General features: G+C 38.5%; 1 protein-coding gene across 2 annotated transcripts in view; it reads right to left on the reverse strand.

The window, feature by feature from the left end:
• Positions 1 to 26,375, reverse strand: part of PDE11A (phosphodiesterase 11A) — a 424,697-nt gene that overhangs the window by 230,474 nt on the left and 167,848 nt on the right. For both annotated transcript variants that reach the window (XM_047772960.1, XM_047772959.1), the window contains exons 3-4: positions 21,827 to 21,916; positions 17,108 to 17,248 (exon numbers count right to left, since the gene is read on the reverse strand). In XM_047772960.1, coding sequence (XP_047628916.1) covers positions 17,108 to 17,248; positions 21,827 to 21,916 — 231 coding nt within the window. The remainder of the gene's footprint in view (positions 1 to 17,107; positions 17,249 to 21,826; positions 21,917 to 26,375) is intronic.

Consider the following 26,375-nt stretch of genomic DNA (forward strand, 5'->3'; position numbering starts at 1 on the left):
CTAATGTTGACTTGTCTTTTGTCTAAATACTGATTATTTGATGTGTATCAAGTACCAGATAGCATGGAGAAGTACAAAAGAAATAGTAACTTCTAAAGAATTAATATTTTAAAGGGGAATTTTTTTAAACTTAAGGGTAAGAAAAAATTTCTTGGTCTGTTGATATGCTCCTTTTACTAAACCAAAATATTTATAAAATCTATTAATTTTTTTTTCTTTTACCTTGGCTGTTGGTAGGCTTAGAGAAAAACCTTTAGGTTCAAAGTTGTATCTTTTTTGCAGCAAAATTTGGTTTTGACTTTGTTGATTTGATTTAGTTCTGCAGCATCTACTTTCCCTTTATCTCTTTTTATTTATAATTTCCCCTTCACTTTGCTATGTGTCTGGCATACAATAAGCATGCAGAAAATATCTGCTTACTATGAATTTGTAATTTTTGCTGATTGATTAAAAGTATAAACAAAAAGGAGATGAAGCATTTATATACTTGAAAAATGTATAAGGTATATAAAAATACTTTTACACATGAAATAACATAAATTTGCTTACATAAAACTAATCACAGTTGAACAAAGATATTTTGGGCCATTAAGTTGTATAAAAGAGTTCTTGTCAGAGGTGTGGGAAGGGAATTTGGAATGGTAAGAAAGAGAACTACAATAGTTAAGAGTCTACAGCTGATAGCAAACAATGTAAGAATAAAAGACAAGCAGGCTTGAGTCTCATCAAGAGAATGATAAAATATAAGCAGAGCAATGAAACTGAAGACGAACCCCAGCTGACTGTAAGCCAGCTAAGGTCAAGGAAGGGCAAAACATCTACCTTGGCTCCATAAGGTATATAAAGTTAGGCTGGTTCCATGCCATTAGACTATGAAGTCCTTCAAAAACATCCTAGAATAAATCTAAGATTTGGCAGAAATCCTGGTTGAATCATATATTCAGAAATACAAGGCTGCTGGTGGAATCCCTTTACAGATTCTCTGAATTTGGGGCAAACTGAGATTAGGCTAAGAAAAAAATTAATCCTCAAAGTCACCCCAATATTGAGCTCTTAAGGTAACAAACACATGGGCCTTGGGCCTTGGGCCTTGGGCCTTGAAGATAGCAAGATGAATAGCAAAGAAGTATTATAATTCTGGGGATCTGCTTGTCTCCTTTTCCTCCAGAACAGGGGTTGGCCAAAAACTCTGTTGGCCAAATCTAATGGTCGGACCACAATCTGTTTTTATAAATAAAATTTTATTTTAATAGAAGCCATTCATTAATTTAAATATTATCTATGTCAGCTTTTCACTATGGCAGTAGAGTTGAATGGTTAGAACAGAGACCATATGGAACAAAAAGCCTAAAACATAGATTAGCTGGCCCTGTACAAAAAAAAAAAGTTTCCTAACTTCTGGTCCAGAGCCATCTCTGAGTCAAGTCAATTAGTTATGTTCTGCTAAAATGCTAATGGCTAATGATAGATTAATGTATTTGTATTCCCATGTAATTAATCTAGAGTTCAGAAAAGAGATTCCTGGAGTCAAAATCTTCTCATCTGAAACAACACTGTAATGATACAAATTTTAAGCACCAGGGTGAGTGATGTGGGGTGTAATTGAAGACATACATATATTCCACTTGTCCTGGGACCATTCCACCCTAATTAAGCATATTGTCATGGAACAATTATTAAAATTACTCCCTTTCACTCTCAAAAACATCTTTGTTTGAAAAGCAAAACTCTAAGCAGCCATACCTCAATTTATATTCTTAAAAGGAATTTATTAAAAATATAATGCATCCAAGTAGAAATTTATTTATAGTCAGACACCTGCCTGGGTTAAAAAAAATGAAACAGCTAAAATATTTTGATGCAATTTCATGGGATATATAGTATCACTGTGGAGATTATGACCAAAAAAAATAGATGGAAGCATACATAAAAGAATAAAATTCATGTTTTATTCTTGACTTGGACAGATTGAATTCCTTAGTTGCATTAATTTTTAAAAATTTATTCTCTAATTCCAATTCTGATTTTATTATAGATATACTAAATGAACACAAATAAATAAGTGCACACACTCATATGAACTAAGTAAAAAGAGAATCTTATAAGAGAAATATCAGAAGTGGTTTATAGGTCATTGAAATTGAACAAGTGGTTCCAAGCTCCTCTGGCTGTTGATCAACTCTGGGCATTACACCCTGGGGAAGGCAGTACACATGCCACAGTGAAGTAAACAAAATATCCCCAAGCATCTCTGACTGTTCTTTGGAAAAGCTCCATGGACAGAAGTCTTTTTGATTTGGATGTTTATCAAGCACTAGTTGGTCTGGTTTCTGTTTTGTTTTGTTTTTTTAATTTAAAAACAACTTAAAAAACAAAAACTATGCTCAACTAGACAGTTCTGCTACCATAAAGAAAATAGGAACTATCTAATAAGTAATTTTTGTTGTTGTTAGAGTTTTCTTAATTCCTATTTTTCCATAAGAGGATTACTATACAGGACAAAGGAATTAATAAAATGATCAGCCACTGCCATCCTTATTGATAAATTCCTCACTTATATTGATGAGTAATTTATTCACTCAATCAACATTTACCAAATACTTTGGGTACCAGGCACTGTTACAGGCTCTGGAAATAGCAAGGAGACTAAACCATGTCCTCCCCTTGAACTCATAACATAGTACAGAGGAGAAAAAAGTTCACAAAGGTGTAATTCCACCATAATATATGATCAAAGATTCTACAGTGCACAGAGGAGGGTTCTGAAGAAGTTTTCATGTGAACTATGTCCTAAAGGGGTAGCAAGCATACTCTAGGCTGAAAAGTGGGATAAGTTTCCCAGGCTGTGGGTTTAAGTCAGTCAGTTTTGCCAAAACTCAAAATGGTTTAACTAAAACTAATTCACTTAACGGTCTAGGTACAGAAGCATGGGCAAGGTTTTTTTAAAAACCAATAAGGAATGGTGAGGTTCCCAGGGACTAGACACTCCGGGAGGTAGTTAACACCCCTAGATCTGAGGGGACACAGGAGAGAGTGAGGAAGAGAAGGAGAAAGAGGAAGGGAGGGAATAATGTTATTGGTGCCCTGGAGGAGCTGGAGCCATGGAGAGGGGCCTTGGAAGAATCCAGCCACCTTTAAACTGGCAGAGAAAATGACAACCCCAATCACTCTCTCCTTCAGTTCTTAAACCTTCTGGTGATCCTCCTGCTTCAAATTCAACTGAAACCAGAGGACAAGAAAGCCCAAGTAGTGCAGTACATAGAGATCAGCCTTCAAAGGCACTGAGCTAAAGAGAGAAAATCAGCACTAGATGGGGGAGGCAGGGTTTGCAGAGAATAGTCTGTACAGAGTCAATAATGTTGAACTTTACCTGAGCCCCACTCCCCCAAGACAGTCTAGTGATGATGAACTAGTCCTACTGCTTTGTCTTCCAGACTGGCTAACTTCAAAGGACTACCCTGCCCTAGAATATTCCAAAATAAGACCTGTCTCGACCCTTTCTTGTGACTCCTCCAGGATGCACAAATGATAAGTTAATTCCTTTGTCTATATGCTTCTGTAACAACACAACTACCCTTCTTTTTCTTTGAGATGTTCCTCATAAATGGACGTTCTTCCTATTGCATTAGCCCAGATGAAATTATCTCCTTAATTGTTTGGTACATTTTGTCTTTCACAGGAATGGTATATGCAAAGAGAGAGAGGCAAATACATGCATAGGCTGACCTTGCGAAGGAGAGGTAGAGGAGGAAGAAAGGGATAGAGCCAGGCTGATGACCAGAGAGGGAAGCTAAAAGTTGAGTTGCGAGTAGAGGTAATGGGCATTGTATGTTGGGGCAGGTTGAACATTTTTGTACAGGCAACATACCAAGTGTTTTGAAGCATGGAAGAGGCAGATGCATGTTTTAGAAAGACAACTAGAAGTTACATTAAGAATTGTTGGAAAAGGAGTTCCCGTCATGGTGCATCGGAAATAAATCCAACCAGGAACCATGAGGTTGTGGGTTCTATCCCTGGCCTCACTCAGTGGGTTAAGGATCCGGTGTTGCCGTGAGTTGTGGTGTAGGTCGCAGACGTGGCTTGGATCCTGCGTTGCCATGGCTGTGGCGTAGGCTGGCAGCTGTAGCTCCGATTTGATCCCTAGCCTGGGAACCTCCATACACTGCGGGTGTGGCCCTAAAAAGAAAAAAAAAAAAAAAAGGATCAGTGCCCCATTTGCAAGTAAAGAAATGAATGCAGAAGAAAATTTCCAGGCAAGAGATTAGTAAATTCGGAGTAAAGACAGTGGTGGATGGGTGGGAAAGAGGGGATACAAACGTTTCAACATAGAAGGAGCAGAACTTAGAGACAACTGAATGTATATGGTAAGAAACACTGAGTAGTTACTGTGTTTTTTATCTTGAGTTACTCATTACATGATCATTCTATTAACTGAAATAGGAAACTCAGAAGTGATAAATATTTGGAGCAGGATGTGGTGGAGATGGGCAATGGGGACTAAAGTTCCAAAGCTGGAGAATTACACATATATAGACATATATACATATTTATACAATACATATTCACATATATACAAATATTTAACATATAAATGATTAATATGTGAGTTAATATACTGACATATAATTATTAATAAGGTGAGTTGATATATACAAATACATAATATATTAATGATTAATGATGTGAGTATATACATACACACATATAACAGTGATTGGGTAATCATCAGAATTCTTTTAGATATGTTCCATTTTGCATTCTAGATAAAGTACCTGGAACAAAAATCAAATAGAATTTAAGCTGGTTTCCTTACAGGGAGGAGTAAGTTAAAGAAAGTAAGATGGGGAAATGGAAAAGAAAGTGAAATAGAAAGGAAAGCCTGAAGCAATTTTTACCATCCACTTAGGATAGTGGCTATTTGGGAACAATCAGATGACATTATCCCCATCTCTTCCTCTCAAGTGTTAGATTCAGGAAGATTATCTACTTCAATGGCTTAATTATATGTGTATTTACATAAGAACCAAGAAGTTAAGGAACGTATTAGCAAACAAGTGAAGCTTGTGCTTCTTGCTTTAGAAAATAAACCTCAGAAACGAGCCTCCTATTGATAAGCTCAGCTATAAAATACTTCATGGAGTTTTGAGCAATGAAATAGCTGCCAGCCATCAGGATAATCCATGAAAGGAGAACAGGAGTAAACACCAGTGCTGAGACAGTGCCTCAGGACAGAAGATTAAAATGTCCACATTCTTGCTTTCCTCGACTAAGCACAAAAAGAAATAGAGACAAAAAAAGAAAAAAGAAAAAAGAAGTAGAGATGATAGTAAGTATATGAGTCAGAAAAGAACTAAGAGAAGTGACAGAAATTGCTTAGACAGGTTCATGGAATGGAGTAACATTAAGCAAGGAATATTCAGTTCAAAGGACTAACTAGTTCCTAATGTTGACAGGAGCTAGATATGGAATGGTCTTCCTATTTTTTCAGTCTAGTGGAAAATACCATTGACAAAGTCACTTAAAATTGATTGAAACACTAAAGAAAAGCAAAAGATTGGCAGGAAAGAAGGCTAGAAAGGCATTCCTTATTACTATTTTTGGCATCCACTGAGTAAACGGATCAGTTCACACCTGACTGCCCAGTTTAAAGACAATGAATGTGGTCTCTAAACACTAAGTTAAGAGCTTGATGAATCAAACATTCTACAACTACATTTAAATGCTTCTTCTCTCTTTCCTTCAAATGTAGAGAGGTTATGAAATACTATCCACCTGCAATAACTAGCTTTTAGAAATATTCAAATCTCACATGCACACACAATCAAAAGTTTTTGTTTCCAGGAATGATTCTAATAAAATAGAGAAAAGCAAAATTTATTTTTGGAGGAAGAAAACTGAGCAGATATTTTTTCCCTGAAATGACTTTTTTTCCTGATTGTAAAAAGTAGTGCAAAGAATGCCAAAAGAGATGGTGCTATAAGTTCATGCTTTCATTATACTGCTCTGTTCCAAAAACAGCAAAGATTCATAAAATACAGAAAGAGAAAGCCAGAAAGATATCTAGAGGTTTGAAGGCAGAGAAAAGAGGAAGAGAGGGGAGAAAAAAAATAAGATCTCTAAAAGCACAAGCTTGAAGACTTAGACCTACTGTGCTGCAAGTCCAGAAACAGGCAGGGACCTTCCAGTTCGGTCTGGGAACTAAAAGTACTCCCTTGAGACAGATGACCTAAGTTCACCTCCAGAAACTAAAACAAGCTGCTTCTGTTTTAGTGTAATATTACCACACAGCAGGAGACCCAAGCCACCAATGTTAGACCTGGTTCTTGATTGCTGGCCAAGGAACTGTGCAAACTATTAGACGGGGGGCGGGGGAGGGGGGAGTTTTACAAGAGAGAATGAAAGCCAGCGATGGCACAAACAAACAAAACACTCTCCCATTAAAATGAGTTCCAATCCCAAATTTAAAAAACCTGTAAACAATTATTAATACTGACAACTAAATCAATAACCTACACAACTGGAAAAGATAGTGATAAATCAGTTATGCTGACGATTTGAACACACTTCTATCAGAGAATGACAGGTGAAAAACACACAGACAAAAAATTAAGACTATAAATGATTTAAAGATCTCATTCTTTTTTTTTTAAGGGTCGTACTCGCAGTATACGGAAGTTCCCAGGCTAGTGGTTGAATTGGAGCTGCAGCAGGCGGCCTACACCACAGCCATAGCAATACCAGATCCGAGCCATATCTGTGACCTACACCACAGCTTGTGGCAACGGCAGATCCCTAACCTCTGAGCGAGGCCAAGGATTGACCCTGAATCCTCATGGATACTAGTCAGGTTCATCACCACTGAGCCAGAACAAAAGATCTTGTTCTTGACTATGGGTCTTGAAGGGAAGTCAGCTAGAAAAAAATTCTTTTGGAAAAGACTTCCCTCTCTGAGAAAAAGGATATGTAAAAAGAAATTTCCCTTCTCCTGAAGCACATTTATAGGATTACATGCTGCAGGGGCTGAACCAGCCTACTGCACAATGAGCCTACTGACCACTGACATAAGCACAAGAAAATGAACAGGGTCCGATTCCATCTGTTGCTACCCCATTCCCAGAACCATCTCCTGCCAAACTTCACGTCATGTGACATGCAAATGTTCTTATTGTTCAAGCTATTTTCCCTTGTAGATTCAGTTACTTGCAGAAATCCCCCAAACAGATCTATAAAGTAAAGCAATTTCAATCAAAATCTATACAGAGTTTTTCATACAACTTGATAAGCTGCTCTTAAAATTTATATGGAAGAGCAAAAGGTCAAGAATAGGCAAGCCAATTTTAAGGAAGAACCACATTGAGGACTTGGACTAAAGGGGTTATAAAATTATAGAAATTGAGAAAGTGTGATTTTTTTTTTTGTCTTTTTGCCTTTTCTAGGGCCGCTCCCACAGCATATGGAGGTTCCCAGGCTAGGGGTCCAATCAGAGCTGTAGTCGCCGGCCCACACTGGAGCCACAGCAATGCCTACGCCAGAGCCACAGCAATGCCAGATCTGGGCCGCTTCTGCAATCTACACCACAGCTCACAGCAACGCTGGATCCTTAACCCACTAAGCAAGGCCAGGGACCAAACCCGAAACTCCATGGTTCCTAGTTGGATTCGTAACCACTGAGCCACAACAGGAACTCCAAGAAAGTGTGATTTTTTTTTTTTTTTAGTCCTCCTTGAAACGTATGTGATTACAAAAGTATAAAGGTTTGTTCCTCTGATCTGAATCCCTGTCTGTAAAAACACTTTTGGGAGTTGCTGTTCACTTTCCTTCATTCATTTTCTTGGTTTGTCCTACTCCTTTGTCACATTTTGTGTCAAAAAACTATTAAGCAGGTTTTTTTTTAATTTCTTTAAATACTTTGACAGTGAATTGATATTATGATTTTGAAATTTGTATTTTCTGTATAGATATATCTGTAATTATTTTTACTTTTTTTTTTTTTTTTTTTTTTTTTTGTGGTGGTGGTTGTTGTTGTTGTTGCTATTTCTTGGGCCGCTCCCACGGCATATGGAGGTTCCCAGGCTAGGGGTCTAATCAGAGCTGTAGCCACCGGCCTACGCCAGAGCCACAGCAATGTGGGATCCGAGCCTCGTCTGCAACCTACACCACAGCTCACGGCAACGCCGGATCGTTAACCCACTGAGCAAGGGCAGGGACCGAACCCGCAACCTCCTGGTTCCTAGTCGGATTCGTTAACCACTGCGCCACGACGGGAACTCCATTTTTACTTTTTGATTATAGTTTCCAGCTTCCTTTCTATTTACCATAAATCCTTAAAGTTATTTGTGCTTCCATATCTCTGTTTCTTCTATACAGGGGGCTTATCCTGCACTGTTGAAGAATGAGATGCTGCAAGACTTGTGAGAAAAATGCTTAGCTGGCAAAAGCTTATTTTTTTGAGCACTATATTTCTAAAGTATATTAGGTGCTTTATTACTTAAATTTTTTTAATACAGTGTAAAAAAATAGACAAGTAGAGTGGCGGGACAAAATACTGAGCTCATGGACTTCCCGTGTGGCTCACAAGAAAATACTGAGCTCAGACCCAGGTATATATGGAAATCTGATACAATACAGAGGTGGAGGGAGGGAAAACGAGCTCTGAGACAACTGGCTATACATATACGGCTTTATACTATATTCAAAAATATATTCTAGATGGATATAAAGGACCATAGATACCACACGGATTAAAGAAAATGTAAAAGAATGTCACTATAACATGGATGTAGATAAAGAACTTTTTAAAAAACAAAACGTATAAGTTACATCAAAAAGAAAGATTGATATATCCGACCCATTAAAATTAAAATACTCCAGGAGTTCCCCTTGTGGCTCAGTGGAAATGAACCTGACTGGTAACCATGAAGACTCAGGTTTGATCCCTGGCCCTGCTCACTGAGTTAAGGAGCTGGCATTTCCGTGATCTGCAGTGTAGGTTGCGGACAAGGCTCCACTCCTGCATTGCCGTGGCTGTGGTGTAGCCTGGCAGCTGCAGCTCTGATTTGATCCCTAGCCTGGGAACTTCCATAATGCAGCCCCCCGACCCAAAAAAAAAAAAATTCCATGCAACCAAGATACCTCTTGGCAGAGCCACAGCCCTGAGTGCACAGTCTTGGCTATGTATGCCAAGACCACAAGGCCCTGCTTTCTCTGTCTGGTTCATTTCTCAGGACTGTACTCTCAGGGAGCTCTTGAGCGATCAGCTCTCCCCAGACAAACAGCAGGCTAGATACCACTCCACGTAAAAGGAATCTACTCTCCAAGCACAATGCTTGTCCATAAGTATATGCCCCTTGCTTTTTAGCCTTGGTTCTACATTTAAATGCATTCAATACTCAATGCTAGTCTTATTTATCATTTCTCACATTCACCTAGTTTGATTTACCTCTCATATTTTTCAGGAAGGGCTTCTTGGAACTATGTCTCTCACACTTTTCTTTGCATATTTAAAATGTCTAGCTGTGGCTTACATATTTGAATAGGGATCTTATATTGTAGAGTCATATTTTTCTCTCCCTGTCTCTTTGCACTAGAGAGTGCTACCAGGAACTCTAACACCAGAATGAATTTTCCTCCAATAGGTGACTTGATTTTGTCTAAATGTACACAGAATTCTTCCATTATTTTTGAAGTCCATTAGCATGTGTATTGGTGTGAGGCAGTCAGTATCAACTTTTCCTGAAATGATGTGTTCTTTCAGTCTATAAATTCAAGTTTACTGAAATGTAAAATGTCCTACTGTTTTCATTGTGACTCTTTTTTCCTGTTGCATTTGTCTGTTCTCTTTGGAGATACCAATTATCCTTGGACTTCCTTTATTTTGACTCTATTTGTATCATTCTATATTATCTTTTTATACTGTGTTTTTTTCCATTTCATTCCCAATATTATTCCCCATGCCCCTGAAATTAATTTAGATGTTCTTTTCTTCTTTTTTTGGATATTTTTAATGTAATATTCATTTCTATATATTTTTCTTCTACTTCTTTCTAAGCTCTGCCAAGTCAGTTTAATTATGTATTTACTGCTTATCATTTATTAATTGAGTCCTTGTTTCTCTTCTTTGAACACTTTTATTTCCCCTGACAGATCACACTCCTTAATTTCAATTCATAGAAAACTGTTAGCAATTTTTCTGGTGTGTATGCTTCATTTGGTTTTTGTTTTCACATTCCTTTCCTCCTCTTTTCTCATGGTATCCTGGCATAAGCCCCCTCCTGGTCGCTTTTTGCTCTGGGCTCATTTTTAAGTGGATAGGTGGGGGAGGGGTGGTGTCAGGGGAGCAAGTTAGGGTGCTTGCACTTGAATTTTGGTCTGTTGTCTTTGAGTACTTTCTCACCAACCCTGTCCTCTAGACAGCAATTTCAGCTTCTGCCTAGCAGAAGTCTCCTTTGCTTACTATGAAGTCCCATATGATAGATATTTTTGTGTGATGAAAGCTTTAAATTCTCTTCAGCTGACCGAGATTAGCAGCTGCAGGGTGACTTGCCACTCACATTGTCAATTATCCTGACACACTGGCGGCCTTGTTTCCAAGATGGCTTGTCTGAAAGTCTTCTTTTTCCACCCCACCTCTCCTGCCATTCTATGGCAGTAAGGAGGACTCAAGAAACATTCCTGAGCCTTCCCAGACACCTGCCCTTACTGCTGCAAACGTGTATTCACAATTTGTTCTGATGAAAGCTGTACTCTGCTCAAGATGCCTGGACCAAGCAACCTTGAGACTTTCTGCTTCACCTACTCAGTTTTCACTGCATTAGACATCTCTCCCCTCCATTATGTGGGGCATGGGTGGGGTGATACATGGGAACATAAGTCTGTGAGTATTTCTTCTTCTGTGGATTACAGAGCCTTATTTCTTGTCCGTGGCGTTTTCAGGTTAGTCCTTAACTGCTAAAAGGGAATATAAATCCATTTAGCAAATCCTTTCTCCTGATATCCTGACTTTCAAGTTCACTCTCCTGCTAGAAGGTCCAGTACCTGCCCTTTTTCCCCCTGAGATGATAAATTCCTGACTCTCCCCGGGAGGAGAAGATGCAAGAAAACATAACTCAAAGGGAGAAAATTTAAACTTCATCAATTTAATAGTTGTGAAAATATGATCTCATTCATGTAACCATATTTTGATAAAAATCACTTTTATATTTGTTTTTTATTCTTTATTATTGACTTAAAATATATCAAGGATATTGTTCCTATAAATATAGATCTATGCCATCATTTTAAAGGATATATAGAATTTCATTATATAAAAGCTTGTTGATATTGGATTATACTTTAACTACTATAAATACTACAATAAACATTCTTATCTACCTATTTTTCTCTCTTCTCCATCTCCTTCATTATGCTAAATTTTAAGAGGAGAAACTGCTGAGTACAAAGGCTATGCCCTTTTAAAATTGAAATATATTTCACCAAACTTATATCCATAAAGGTTACCCCAATTTAAATTCTCATCATCTGTAATGAAAATGGATATTTTCTCATACCCATACTCATATTCATTGTTATAATTCTTTTAAATCTGTACCAAGCTGATGGCTGAAAAATCGTGTGTTTTAATGTGCTTATATTCCCTAAGGAATTTCATGTTTTAGAAAGCCTTACCTACTCAATGACTATAAAACAATATTCACCAGTATTTTATATTCTTTTTAAAGATATTAAATACTCTATCCATCTGAAATTTATATTGCCTTTATAGAAATAACACAAAAAGGTGGGCAGCTTATCTTTCAATGTCATGAGAGAATTAAAGGCCACCCAAGGATTATCTAGGATAGAGATCTGAAAACTACTGCCTATAGCCAAATGCGGCCCACCACCTATTTTTATAAATGATATTTTATTGGGACATAGCCATCCTCATTCTTTCTGTGTTGACTAAGACTGCTTTTGTGCTATAGTGAGGAGCTGCAACAGAGATAATAGGACTTACAAAGCCTAAAAAATTTACTATCTAGAAATTTACAGAAAAAAATTTGCTGGATCTCAGTCTAAGGAAAGTACTACATCCCCATCCTTGGTCCTCATTTATTAAAGACTCCAGACTTAGTAAAGTTACATGTTAATTTGTAGCTTTTTCTCTAGTAAAAATTTCCATCCTATGGAAAAGATAACCTCGAAGGTTATAGTTTATGGCCTTGTTTTGTTTCCAAAAAGTTTTGTCTCCGAGAAATCTTATCCTAACATTACCTATAAATACCTAAACTCTCAAAAGCTCTTTGGATGTTTTAACATCTGTTCATTCCCCCCTAAATTAATGAATTAAAATGATATTTGATGTGTATTTATTTCATATTTACATGAAAAGCAGGATTTTACTTTTTAGAAAATTATATTTGAACAAGTATGAGGTAAGAATCCAGCTTTTTGGATTTGTTTTTTCCTAAACTGACAGCTGTTTATGTCCAAAACATTTGAAGAACAATCCACCAACCCCATAAATCTAACCTCAAATGCTTCCTTTGTCATATTGTGTATTGAATGTAAGATGATTCACTAATGAGATAATATAATTTGTATACTAATTATAAATTTCAAAGACCACAGACACGGCTGTACAAAAAAAAAAAAAGACATTTATATTTATTTTCCTGTATCAACTAAATTTCTTCTTGAGCCCCAGTTCTGCCTGCTGATGGAAGACAAAAGAGACAATTCTAGTTTAACTCAGCCACTTCAGATTTTCTCAGTTATTTCTCAGATTTAAACTCAGTTAATACTGAAATTTCCACCAGGGTGACATGCAGCTTTTTGGCTTCTTTGGAGCAGAGAAGCTGATTTACAGTCATCCTCTCACCCAGGCTGGCCTCTACGAGGTAAGGCAGCCTCCCTGGTACTCAGCACAGTCATCCCTAACAGGGGAATGTGCTTAAATATCTACCTATAGCTCCCCAGTCCTGGGTCACATCCTCTGTGCCTCCCTTATCCTCACAGTAAGGCTTCTTCCAGTCCCAGCCCTTGCTCTGTTATCGTCTATCAGGAAATGGGAAAACTGTACTTGCCCCTCACACTTCTGTGGGGTCTTGCTGTCCCATGGCTCCCCCACCCTCCATATTGCCATCTCCAGTCTTCTTCCCTGTCATGGTGTCTGGGGTAGCTTTCAATCCCCCCCCACCACCCCCAGACCACCACCACCACCTCTACTATGGGCAGCCCAGAGACTGGGCAGGGCTAGGAAAGCTGAGCTCTGCAATTACTCTTCCCTCTGACTCTCCCCACTGAGTCCAGGTGACTCACAAAGGCAAGAGTCTAGGGGTTCACCTACCCTCTTTCCAATCTACTGTTTTGGGCATGGTGTTAGGCTTTGATTTTTTTCAAGTGTTTAGGAAAGCCTGCCTCTTGTAAATGAAAAAGACTTTGTTTTTGAGAATAATAACTCTGTTATAAGTATTTTAAGCCCACTTTGGAACTCACAAACCCAGAATTTAGCTCATATATCTGCAATCCCTTTCCTGAAGCAACGTAGTGGGCCAGCTGGAGGGTTGGACAGAGGGGTGGCAAATGAAGGTCTCCTGATGATAATGAGGAGAGAGAGAAAGGTCATAAGTGGTAAGTGAAGGTATAACTGAATTCTGGATTTGCTCAGTGGTGTTGAGAATTTACACTCTTTATAATTATCAAAGCATCTTTATTGTTGCAATATTTGCAGTTAAAAAGAAAAACACTCTCATTTCAAGTCTGAAACTCTCTAGTCCTCCAACACACTTTTGTTTCTGAAAAATAATTTTCTAAACTCTACCAGAAAGAGCACTGTCTTTACTACATTCTCACATGTATTCGGGCCTATGGATTCTATTTTGTTCAGCTGCTTCTTTACAAGGAGTTAATCTCTACTTTTATAATATATTTTAACAGCTTCACAGGCAAAACCCCCATCTATTCTGCATCTGTGTTGCTTTTAAATAAAATTTCTGGCTAACTTATATGTTTATTTTTCCACATGAGCTTTTACAAATTAACAACTGTGTTGTCAAGTTCCATCTTTATTTTTTAATCTTTGGATAGGAATGCACATAAGTGTGCTCTTAGTCAAATCAAACGAAATCAAATAGCGTTTACAGGTGTCGCTTGGGTCCTTCTCTGATAATCATTTGAACCCCTCATTAAATCTAGATAACAGAGGTTTTTAGTATCGGTCCAGCCACTCAGCATTCTGAGGTGGGGAGGAGGAAGCCCAGCCAGAGACCTTTGTGTTGGCTGTGCCAGTGCCAGATTTTGGTGTCTGATGTCTCTTAGCTGGCTTCTACTCTTACACATGGTGTGACTGTCTCTGGTCTCATTCCTGTCATTTCTAGCTAACAATCAGGGTAGTGCACAGAACAGAAGTCCCTTTAAGTCTGAAGTTTTGGGAAATCTTTGGTGAGAAGGGTGTCAGGGGAAAGCAGGACACTGACGGGTTTTCTGCATTGTGATGCCACATACATACACCGCCCCCACCCACCCTCAACTCCCCACCACCTCCCCAGGCAGCAGCCTTTGAGGAAAATATCTTCACAGTCCCTGAAATGGTACCAAGTTACTCTCCTCTTTTTGCGCATAGTTCACTTTTACCCCAGACTTTATCCCTCTGGATTAAAGGAGTTCATCCTCACTTTGAGGGGGAGGAGATGGGCAAAGAGAAGAAATGATAAGCTAGCCCCAATTTTCTGCCCTGGCCTCACCTTTACAGTCTTAAATTGTTCAGCTGTAATAGTAGAGTCTTTTGAACTATCAGTAACATACCAACACCTTTATTGCTTGTACCATCTAGTCCAGGGAGTGATTTCTGACCCCCTCCCTACTTTACACCATGAAGCTATCACTGTCACTGTTATTCTCTCCAGCTCTGCCCCCCCTCCTTCTGTACCACCTTCTGCCATCTGCACTTTTTCTGCAACTGATTCGCTGAAGAGCAAGACAGTCCATGTTAGAAGATTAGCATAGATATGACCACCCTAAGCTGGTTTAAATTACTTCCATGTCTGTGTTAACTGGACTCACAAATGGTGAGCTTCTCTTTGCCCAGATTCCACCTGGCCCCGCAGCCACCTGCCCTCACATGGACCTGTGACTGGCTTGGGAACCTTGGCAGCCAAAGGCCCAACAGCTGCCCCCTTCCTGTGTTTGTTCAATGAGAACCCCAACCCCCATAGCTGGCCAGGCACCAATAAGCACCCCACCTCTTCCCACTCCTTTCAGGGGCTTTAGAGACAGGCGGTGGGGGAGACTCTAGAAAGTCACTCAACTCTAGGAGCCTTAATTCCTCATCTGTAAATGTGGATAATAATAATGTCTATCTCACAAGGATACAGTGAGCATTAAATGAACCCAAATGCTTCACAAAGCATCTGGAAGCACTTCATAAATATGGACTACTGGGGCAGGGGCAGTGTCTGTGTGTGTAAGTGTATGTGTTCTCCCAAGGTTCCACTGAATTTTACAAAAATCATGGGAAAATTGCAAGGCTACTGTTTTTTTAAACTACACCTGCTGAGTATAAATAACACCAGATTTTGCTAAGATAGAGGAAAACACTCCTAAACATTTTAAACCTATATAATTTTTAAAAAAACTTAATACTGTAAGTTTTACAATACTTATTATAAATCTCCAAAATTTACCCTAAGGTTCCTAGTCTTTGAGGAAAGCAAACCTAAAGGCAAAGACAATAACCTTTTCAAAGTAAAGTATGGTAAGTATCATCCTTGGAAGTATTAAAACAACACTTAATTGCGAGACAATTCCTGGTCTTTGAAGAGCATTCACAGCAAAGATATTAAACTGCTGCTGAGAGTTTAGACATTTAACTTTCGAGAAGTTAGATCGGTGATGATCATCTTTTCAATATTGTTGTGTATTTATGCAGCAGATTTCCCACAAAGAGCCAGAGGCCCTAATAGCACCTGAAAGGCAAGGTACAGGAGCCCCTATACCCAGGGGGGTGATTGCCCTTGGAGTGACAGGAGCCCCCGCGTGAGGAGGAAAGGAACCTCATTCACATGACTGGTGTGCACTGTGCAAGTATCCATAGGTCCAAAGCAGCAGGAGAAGAACCTGGAAACCACACTCAGGCAGCAGCAGAACAGAGCTGCTGGAGAGCACAGCCCAGCTAAGGCTGCCAGCTCCACTCAGCTCAAGCGTAAAGGGCCCTGCTTCTCTGGGGTTTGTTTGCTTCCCCCACCTTGCTCCCATTAGTGGGCTGTGGGGCACTGTGTGGGCTGCAACCCATGCCCACCAGTGCTGAGGGCCTTACCTTGCTGGGTGGGTACATCGGGAAACTGGGCAAACCCTTCCACTCCTACACAGGCTGGGTGACATCTCTAAGGGCCCCATCAGCCAAAGAGTCTATGTTTCTCAGGTGACAGCAGATCAAAACTGAAAATGCAGGAGTTCCCACTGTGGTTCACTGGAAACAAATCTGACTGGTATCCATGAGGACACAGGTTCGATTCCTGGCCTCACTCAGTGGGCTGAGGATCTGGCGTTGTTGTGAGCTGTGGTATAGGTCACAGATCTGGCTCAGATCCCATGTTGCTGTGGCTGTGGTATAGGCCAGCAGCTGTATCTCAAATTGGATCCCTAACCTGAGAACTTCCATGTGTCAAGGGTATGGCCATAAAAAGACAAAAAAAAAAAGACTGAAAATACATGTAAACAAAAAACTTAAATCTTTTGTTGACATATAGATATTTATTCTCTAATGTCATACTCTATAGAAGGACTACAATGGAATCAATAGCATCAATTTCTAAGTAAATGGGCTCAGAAGTGCTGAGGACTGTAGAGCTTTTATTACAAATACAAGTATGATAGTGAGTTGCTCATCTAGAACCACTGAGTATAACTCTACTACACTTTCCTTCTCCCTTTTGCCTCAAGCCTCTGCTAAGCCATATGCATAAGTTGTACATATCTTCTGGCAAAAAACTTTAATTTTAGAAAATGTCACCTTATGCTTAGAAGAGTCACAAAAGAGTAGTTCAAGTCATGATTTCACAGACTTCTTAATTATAATAAAACTAAACTTTATTTCATTAACACAGATGACAGATAAAAGATGACTTACTGGTGATTCAATGTCCTCAAGGAGTAAAACAGAACAGCGTTCACATTTCAACAGAGTTTGGGCCCGATGCATTATTTTTTTGACAATTTTCTCCAGATCAGTCTGTTCTTCAAAAAGGTCATTAACCACTTCTAGCAGAGCCTAGGAGAGAGACAATGGATGTAAGTAGGAGGTTAAAGGACTGAATTTTAAAATTGTTTTTTCTCTCAAAATTCCATTTAGTCTTTGCCCTAAAAAATATAAATGTATTTCTGTGGCTAATTTTTAAAGTGTTTATGGTTGTTTTGACATCTTTCCATCATTTTCTTTTAAACACAATCTTGAATTGCAAAAGAAAACTTGTGAATAGTGCCAGTCCATATAATCCCATAAAAATTCCACAATAGTTATATGATTATATTCCATATAGTTAATGACTTTGTGATTCCCATATAATCTTTAGTGATAGGCTTCGTCCTCCTGCTGTTGTTTTTCTGGAATATGACTAAGTATAAAACCAATATTTTACAAATAACAAATACCTGAATTTCTCCAACACACATTTATTTCAGAAAATTACAAAGCATTTCTTCCTCACTATCAGGAAGAAATAGCTTCATGGTCAACCTTGAGACTTATTTTCACTAATACATCTCTCACAGAACTCTGAAAGACATATAGTGGTGGAGGTTAATTAAGTTTCAGAGCCTTCAAATATACAAAACCCCATTAATCCCTCTACACAAGAAGTATTGCTTCATCCCAACCTGTCCAGGAGAACATTTAAACATAATTCTATATCTGAAAAAGAAAACACCATTAAAATTTGTTAAAACAACAGAATAAAAAGCACAAACATTAAAGAAAAAACTTAAATTCTAGCTTGCAAACTGTCCTAGTTTTAAAATGAAATTGTAACAACCTGTCATTTTATCCACCTAAGTTAGCTTGCAATATCTGCATTGAAATAAAGTTTATTTAGAATTTTTAATTACATGGATATTTCCAGAGGTTGAAGAATAGTGGGCTATGTACAGGTGGTAAGTATCGTGCCTCTATCAGAGGGCGATCAGAAAATTACACAGCCAGTGAATTTGCCAGAGGGCGCTTTATTCAACAGAATTTAATAAGATGTGCACTCTCCAGTCTGACCTCTCACAAAAGCATTTCATGGGTTTTCAAATTCCCATCTCTTCAGGTAGATGGTGTTGACCAATTTTCAACTTTGATAATAAATTTGATTTGTTCTGAAACCATTTGAACATGTGAAAATTTCTTCTCTGTGTCTATTCAGGTAGAAAAGCATTTGAATGAGTCAAAGGATCCATGAAATAAGTCTAGTTTACTGAGGACCTAAAAGAGAACGAAAGATCCTGGGTAGGGTTTGCTCTAAAGGGAGCTTGTGGATATGGCTGAGGGCCATGGATTGCTCCATGATCCCAAAACAAAGAGAAACACCGAGAGGTGAAAAAAATTTTAAGTGTATCCTGTCCATTTGGCATTTGGATAGCAAATCGCTGTAAGAGGTCAATGTGCTATAATTTCATATGCAAATATAACATTAAAAATGAGGCAACTGTATGCATAATTACCAACAAAATCCCTTGTTATTAAGGGAGAAGACATTATTTCCTTAATCATCCAGATTATTTCTTCAGATGGATCATATTAACTGAACAATTATTTAACTTTTCAATTTGTTGTGGCTGCGTGGATAGGGCCTCTGGGACCCGTACACAAGAACATTTATCTCAGAGGAAAAACTAATTGTGCCTTGAGTCTTGCACTGACAAATCACATTATAGTAATTTTATTGTTTCTAATTAAAAATTGCTGCTTTACTAACAAATGATAAAAGTTTCACAAATAACAATGCAGACTAGCTCCAGAACAGGGAAAAGAGAAAAGAAAATCTAGGATGATGTGCAATTCAATAGACATTGGAAGCCCTGCACACAGCTGAACACTCCCTGCTTCTTGATGTCACTTGTACTCCCTGCTCCTTCATCTCATGACCTTCTTTTGCTCCTGGGCTCATCCTAGGACCTCCTCCCTTCTCTTATCTACATATTCTTCCACAGTTAACCCACCTGTACTCTAGTCTTAAATACTGTCTATATAGTGATGGCTCCCAAATATTAATCTCTAGTCTTGACATCTCCCCAAAATGTTAGACTCCTGTATTCCAACTGTTTACTTGTCACTGGTACAAGCCCAAAGTTGTTGTTGCTCATTTGCCAAATCAGCAAGCCTTGTATATTTCACTGCTAATTTCTTTTTGGAAAATCTCTCACTTCTCACTGTCCAGCCACATTATTTCTCCCCCCCACCACCAGTTTTATTGAGATATAGTTGACATACAACTTCGTATGAGTTAAGGTGAACAATGGTTTGATACATCTATGTATTGCAAAATGATTACCATGATAAGGTTAGTTAACACACGCAGCACCTTGTGTGGTAAGAACATTAAGATTTATTCTCTTAACAATGTTCAAGTATATAACACAGATTTGTTAAGTATAGTCACCATGCTGAATAGTAGATCTCCAGAATTTATTCATCTTATAATCAGAAGTTGGTACACTTTGACCAGCATCTCTCCTCCCCCGACACACCCCACACCCCAGCCCCTGCTAACCACTGCCTGTAACGTTCTTCCCAGATCTTTGTGGCTTTTGCTTCTACATTTCATTCAGGTCTCTGCTCAAATATCATCTCTTTATAGAGACATTCTTGATCGCCTTCTGAAATAAACATTCTCCCAAACTATCCTTCAGCAACTGGGCTCTAAGCCATTATCTCACTTCATTCTTCTTTATAGTACTTATCACTACTTGGTACTTTTATTTTTTATTTGCTCGATTGTCTATTATCTATCATTTTCACTAAAATAGTAAGTTCTAGAGTTCCCGTCATGGATCAGTGGTTAATGAATCCGATTAGGAACCAAGAGGTTGAGGGTTCAATCCCTGGCCTTGCTCAGTAGGTTAAGGATCCGGTGTTGCTGTGAGCTGTGGTGTAGGTCGCAGACACGGCTCGGTTCCCACGTTGCTGTGGCCCTGGTGTAGGCCGATGGCTATAGCTCCAGTTCGTCCCCTAGCCTGGGAACCTCCATATGCCGTGAGAGCGGCCCTAGAAATGGCAAAAAGACAAATTAATTAATTAATTAATTAATTTTTAAAAAATGGTAAGTTCTGTGAAGGAAGGGACTTTGGAAGACAGTGTCTAAAGGATACCACAAAAGGAGGTCTCGTTCCCATTGTGGCTCAATGGAAATGTATCTGACTAGCATACGTGAGGATGCAGATTCAATCCCTGGCCTCGCTCAGTAGGTTAAGGATCCGGCATTGCCACGAGCTGTGGTGTATGTTGCAGACTCAGCTCAGATCTGGTATTGCTGTGGCTGTGGCATAGGCTGGTGGCTACAGCTCTGATTTGACTCCTAGCCTGGGAATCTTCATATGCCACGGTGTGGCCCTAAAAAGACAAAAGACCAAAAACTAACTAAATAAAGAATATGACAAAACATATATTTGTTGAATGAGTAAATGAATACATGAGGAGGCAAAGATTTAAAAAGCATGACATGTTCTTTACGGAATTCAATAATGGAGATAAGGGCCATCAATAAATATTATGCAGTATGATAAGTGATCACGATGAAACAATGGCAAAATAATATGCGGAGAAGGAAAGGTTGACTGGAAGATGGAGCTGGGGCCAGAAAGAAATGCAAGGCAAATGGCAATGGAAGGAAAAAGGTAGACATGGGGCATTGAGGGCAGAGGAGACATGTGGCTAAGGGAATGAGAAAGTGAAACAGATTGTCTTCTGGAAACTGGGGACTATATTGCTGGAGTGTCCAGTGAAGGAAGGAGAATGGCAAGTCATGGGGCTAAAGAGGACAATAGGACCCACGTTGGAGCACAGGAGTGGTATGCTGTGCTAAAGAAGATAGCTGTAATCCTCAACCGTTTCCTGCGAAATAATCATAAATCATAATGCTTAGCAAAGGAAACTTTTAATCAATTTGATTACCTATTAACTGAGGGTTTCCAACCTTTTTGAACATCTTCTTGTTAAGTATATTGCTAAGTGGTGACAGTAATTTTCCTATATTTAAAAGTATAGTGAGCCTAATATAATTTAATCTATGTTTGATCATTCAGTAATTTTTTGAACACTAGGCTTTGTTTTTGTTTTGTTTTATTTTCTACTATTTAACTGTATGATTGGTAAAGGTACATGAGATCAATCTCTCTATGTGTGTTTCTTTATAATCCTATAAGAGGACTTTTGCAGTATTACTGTCCAGTTATAGTAATGCTCTTCCAGGAAAATTTTCAATTCACAAACAAAATTTGTGAGGTGGGGTGAAATCATTTGTAATATACCTTGCTTCTTAAAGGAACTAAATTGTGAAAATATCCCAAAAGCATGTTATTGTTTCAAAGTTGTAAGTAAGCAAGAATATACCTGCTGCCCTGAAGTATAGATATAAAATCAATTTCCTTTTAAAAGAAGCTATTCCCCCAAACAACAATAGAGAATTTACATCCACTTCCATTTGAGTTTATTACTTAAAGGGGATCTACAACCATCAACTTGAAAGATTACACAAATAAAAAAGATTCCTGGACTATTCAAAGATCATTTTCTGTTTTTAAAAGACATAATGATTCACAGACACTTGAAAGAAAGCTTTGAGGGTTGTCAGCAATGCTTCTTTCTACTTACCCTGCTTCTTTCATATTCTTTCCTTGAGGCAGCAAATAGCTGAGCATTTGATATGGCAATTCCGCAAAATGGAAGATACATCTGCATGACCTGGGGGCAAAGAGAGTGTTAAGAACATTAAAACATAAAAATGTGGACCCAAATTCCACATTTCCTACATATGCCTGATTGTAATACTTTCTTTTCAACCACAGAGATTGAGTATGCTGTTGTTGATACTAGTATATTAACTTCAGAAGGAATTTTTTCAGAGTTAACTACAAGATGGTCTCAATCAAGCTTTAACTAGGGACAGTCATATCTATGAAGACAAAAGTGAAGCAACAGACTAGGATGGCTATGATACAGGAACTGTGTTTAAATTATCTTTGTATTCCTTCCTTGATCAATGAAAAATGAGTAAATGGATAGACTCTGATAAAGCAAGTGCCCACACTCATACTTGAAGGTAAGAAAGATATAAGCCAATTTTTTTGTACAGATGTATCTATAGCAGGGATCTCAGTTGCCCCTAGAACTGTCAGCTTCAGACTTAGGTATGCCTGTAGGGTGGGCCCAATAGTTACTTAAGGGCCGGAGGGCAAAAGAGCTCAAACTGTACCCACTGCTCTATTGACATAACTAGACATGAATGCAAATTGGTGGGCTGTTTGAGGAAAGGCTGGGTGTCCTTTAAGAGAGCACCCCTCCTATGGGAAGAAGCAGCCAGGTGCCATGGGCCTGACCCTAACAAAGATTTTCTTATTACAGTGGGTCTAGATTTTCAGTACTACCTGGCACTCTCCCTCTAATTCATCTCCAGAATCTCTGATTCCAGAGAGAGAAAGAGAGAGAGAGAGAGAGGAAATGGCCCAAGCAAAAACTGAAAGAGTTATTTCTGTAATCTCTGCAATGTAGGACATTGTGACAGGTGATATTGCTTGAGACTTTAAAGCAAAGGGAAATGGGCATGTTGGCATGTTTTATGTGATAATCTCTCTCTCTCACACACACACACACACACACACAAACACACACACACCCATATACTCACACACTTATGGTAGCTTGTGAAGAGGTACAGAGCACTGGCAAAACCATGCAGTTCCTACCATGCCCTGAAGAGGGCAGTGCAGTGCCCACCGTGGGTGACAAGAATGCATGGGTGAGGGATGGAAACTGCAGGAGCAAATCTTCTCAGAAGCAGGTGTGACACACCCTGGGACACCCAGAACAGAATTATCTGGAGTAGGAGGTGATTCTGCAGAGGGCTTGATAAAGGGTGCTTCACAATCCCTATCATTTCTTTCCTACTAAAATTTTGTTTTGGCTACCTGGACATACCAACTCTGACCAGGGGTCCCTGAAGTATCTCAGAATGCTGTAGAGGTGAATACTGAGATATCCCACTTTTTACTGAGATATAATTAATATACAGTGTTATAAGTTACACGTACAACATAGTAATTCACAATTTTTAAGTTACTCCATTTATAGTAAATATAAAATATTAGCTATATTCCCTGTGTTGTACAATATATCCTTATAGCCTATATATTTTATACATAATAGTTGTGCTTCTTAATTCCCTACCCCTGTGCTGCCTCTCCCCACTTCTCTCTTCCCATTGGTAACCACTAATTTGTCATCTATATCTGTGAGTCTGCTTCTTTTTTGTTATATTCACTAGTTTGTTGCAGTGTTTAGATTCTACACATAAGTGATATCATACAGTATTTGTCTTCCTCCATCTGTTATTTCACCTAGCATAATACCCTCCAAGTCCATCCATGTTGTTGCAAATTTCATTCTTTTTTTTTTTACACCTGAGCAGTATTTCATTGTATATATATACCACATCTTTTTTATTCATTCATCTGTTGATAGACACTTAGGTCACTTCCATATCTTGGCCATTGTAAATAGTGTTGCTATGAACATTGCATCTTTTTAAATTTACATTTTTGCTTTCTTTTCAGATAAATTCCCAGGAGTAGAATTGCTGTGTCATATGGTAGTTCTATTTTTAGTTTTTGATGAACCTCTATACTCTTTTCCACAGTGGCTGCACCAATTTAGATTTCCATCAATTGTGTCTGAGGGTTTCCTTTTCTCCACATCCTTGTCAACACTTGCTATTTGTGGTCTTTTTGATGATAGCTATTCTGACAGGTGTGAGGTGATAGCACACCTTTTCAAATAGGGATTGGGTAGTTCCCACTGTGGCTCAGTAGTTAGCAAACCTGACTAACATCCATGAGGATGGGGGTTCAATCCCTGGCCTTGCTCAGTGGGTTAAGGATCTGGCATTGCCATGAACTGCGGTGTAGGTCGAAGACACGGCTCAGATCTCGTGTTGCTGTGGCTGCGGCGTAGGCTGGTGGTTTCAGCTCTGACTGGACCTCTAGCCTGGGAACCTCCATATGCCATAAGTACAGCCCTAAAAAATAGACCAAAAAAATTTTAAATAAAATAGGGATTGGTATTAAGTAGAGGTAAAAAAATCAATGAATTGATTTTTACAGATCTTTTTAGGATACATTCCTTCACTGAACCTGATTCAAAACAAACTAATATTTAATGAAGACCTACTATGTGCCAGACACCCTCACTTCATGTCCTCATTTGAATCTCACATCACCTCCTCATGGAGGAACTTATTACATTTTAGAGATCAGAAAACCTGGTAACTTGCTCAGACTCACACAGTGACTTGGGTCATCTAATTCTACAGCTGGTGATCATTCCTTACAACATGGTGCTTCTAGAAATAGATGTTATTTCTGTCACCCCTCTTTCCCTTTCCTAACTACTCCTTCTCATGCCTTAGGAATGATGTTGATAAGCCAGTATAAAGCTGTTGACATAAATCTGCCAGATATTCTGCCAGAATTTATCTGCCTTTAGCCAGAATGGGACCACTTCAACATCTCCTACACATACACAGAGCACCTTCCTTGCACTTTTTGGGGTTTTTTGTTTATTTGCTTTTGCTTTTGTATTTTTCTATCATGGAGATAGTGACTATGATGGAGGTGGAGGGGAGAAGATATAGGTTATTTAACTTAACTTTCCACTTCCTTCTTCCTCTCTTCTTCTCTCACTCCCTCCCTTTCTTCCTCCCCTCCCTCCCTCCCTCCTTTCTTTCCTTCCTTCCTTACTATATTTATTTGCCTTCTGGGTCCAAGTAAAAGGTGGTTTATAGTTCAAGCAAGTAGGAAAAAAAGAATGATCAAATGAACATGTGAAATGTTTTCTAATATATCATAGGCTTGCTTTCATTCATTTGTAAAAATTATATTTATGGAGCTCCAAGCAGTGTGTATAATTAAAGAGAGTCTGGGAGTTCCTGTGTGGCTCAGTGGGTTATGAACCAAACTAGTATCCACAAGAATTCGGGTTCAATCCCTGGCCTCGTTCAGTGGATTAAGGATCTGGTGTTGCCATGAGCTGTGGGGTAGGTCACAGACATGACTTGGATCCCATGTTGCTGTGGCGGTGGCATAGGCCAGTAGCTGCAGCTCCTATTCAACCCCTAGCTTGGGAACTTCCATATGCTGCAGGTGCAGCCCTGAAAAGCAAAATAAATAAACAAACAAACAAACAAATAAATAAATAAATAAATAAAATTCATTAAAAAGAATCTGAAATTTAAATCAGATGACCATTGTCCATTATGTGACTGTTCTGTGTGAAAGTCAGGTCATTTAACCTCTCGAAACCCATTTCCTTGTCTGTAAAATGCCTGGTTTAGTGGCTAATCTTTCTGGTCCTTTTCAGTTCTAGTATTTGGTGATTCTAATAATTAGAAACATCAGTGTGCTTCAAAATCCTATTTGCTAAAGAAAAACAGTGCAATAAATTTGCTCATGTCTTCTTCAAGAAATAATCATTTTTATAATAGTAATTTATATTGACAAAGTCCTTGGATATGATGTTAAGCATTTTATAGGTAATATATCTTTTGATCCTCACAACTGCATATCCTATACCATTCATTCCATTTTTCGGATGAGAAAATTGAGGCTTTGCAAACTTATCAAAGGTATGAGGCGATATTCTTTATGTGTCCCTCACATTTCTGCACATCTTGCAAACAAAGGCACTGGCTTATCTTTCAAAGGTGTTTATATAGTGAACAGTCTTGCAAAATAGTAAAGAGCAGAAATGTTTATATGCACCATAATTAAGGTAATCTCTTTCTCTGCAGTAGAGGTCAGGCAGGTTTACTGTCCATTATAAAAGATTTTGGTTTCCTACATTTGAGGTTCCTCTCCTGGAACACATGCCCTGTGAAATATGTGTGATGCTGTTACTAAATGTTTTATCCCAAGCCAGAAGCACCTGTTCACATTTCATTTAAACTGTTGTTTTTTTTCCCATTTGTCTTGTAGTGTGTGTATATATATATATATATATATATATATATATATATATATACACACACACACATATGAACACAACATAGTTACTTAATATTTGTAATTGTAAGGTAAGAGATCCATGAACAATTACTAAAGTCAATGTTAAATTTCTTTACTCTCTTTTTTACTGAGCCAGTTGCTACTGA

This window comes from Phacochoerus africanus, chromosome 3 (genome assembly GCF_016906955.1).
Source record: "Phacochoerus africanus isolate WHEZ1 chromosome 3, ROS_Pafr_v1, whole genome shotgun sequence".
Classification (NCBI taxonomy): Eukaryota; Metazoa; Chordata; class Mammalia; order Artiodactyla; family Suidae; genus Phacochoerus; species Phacochoerus africanus.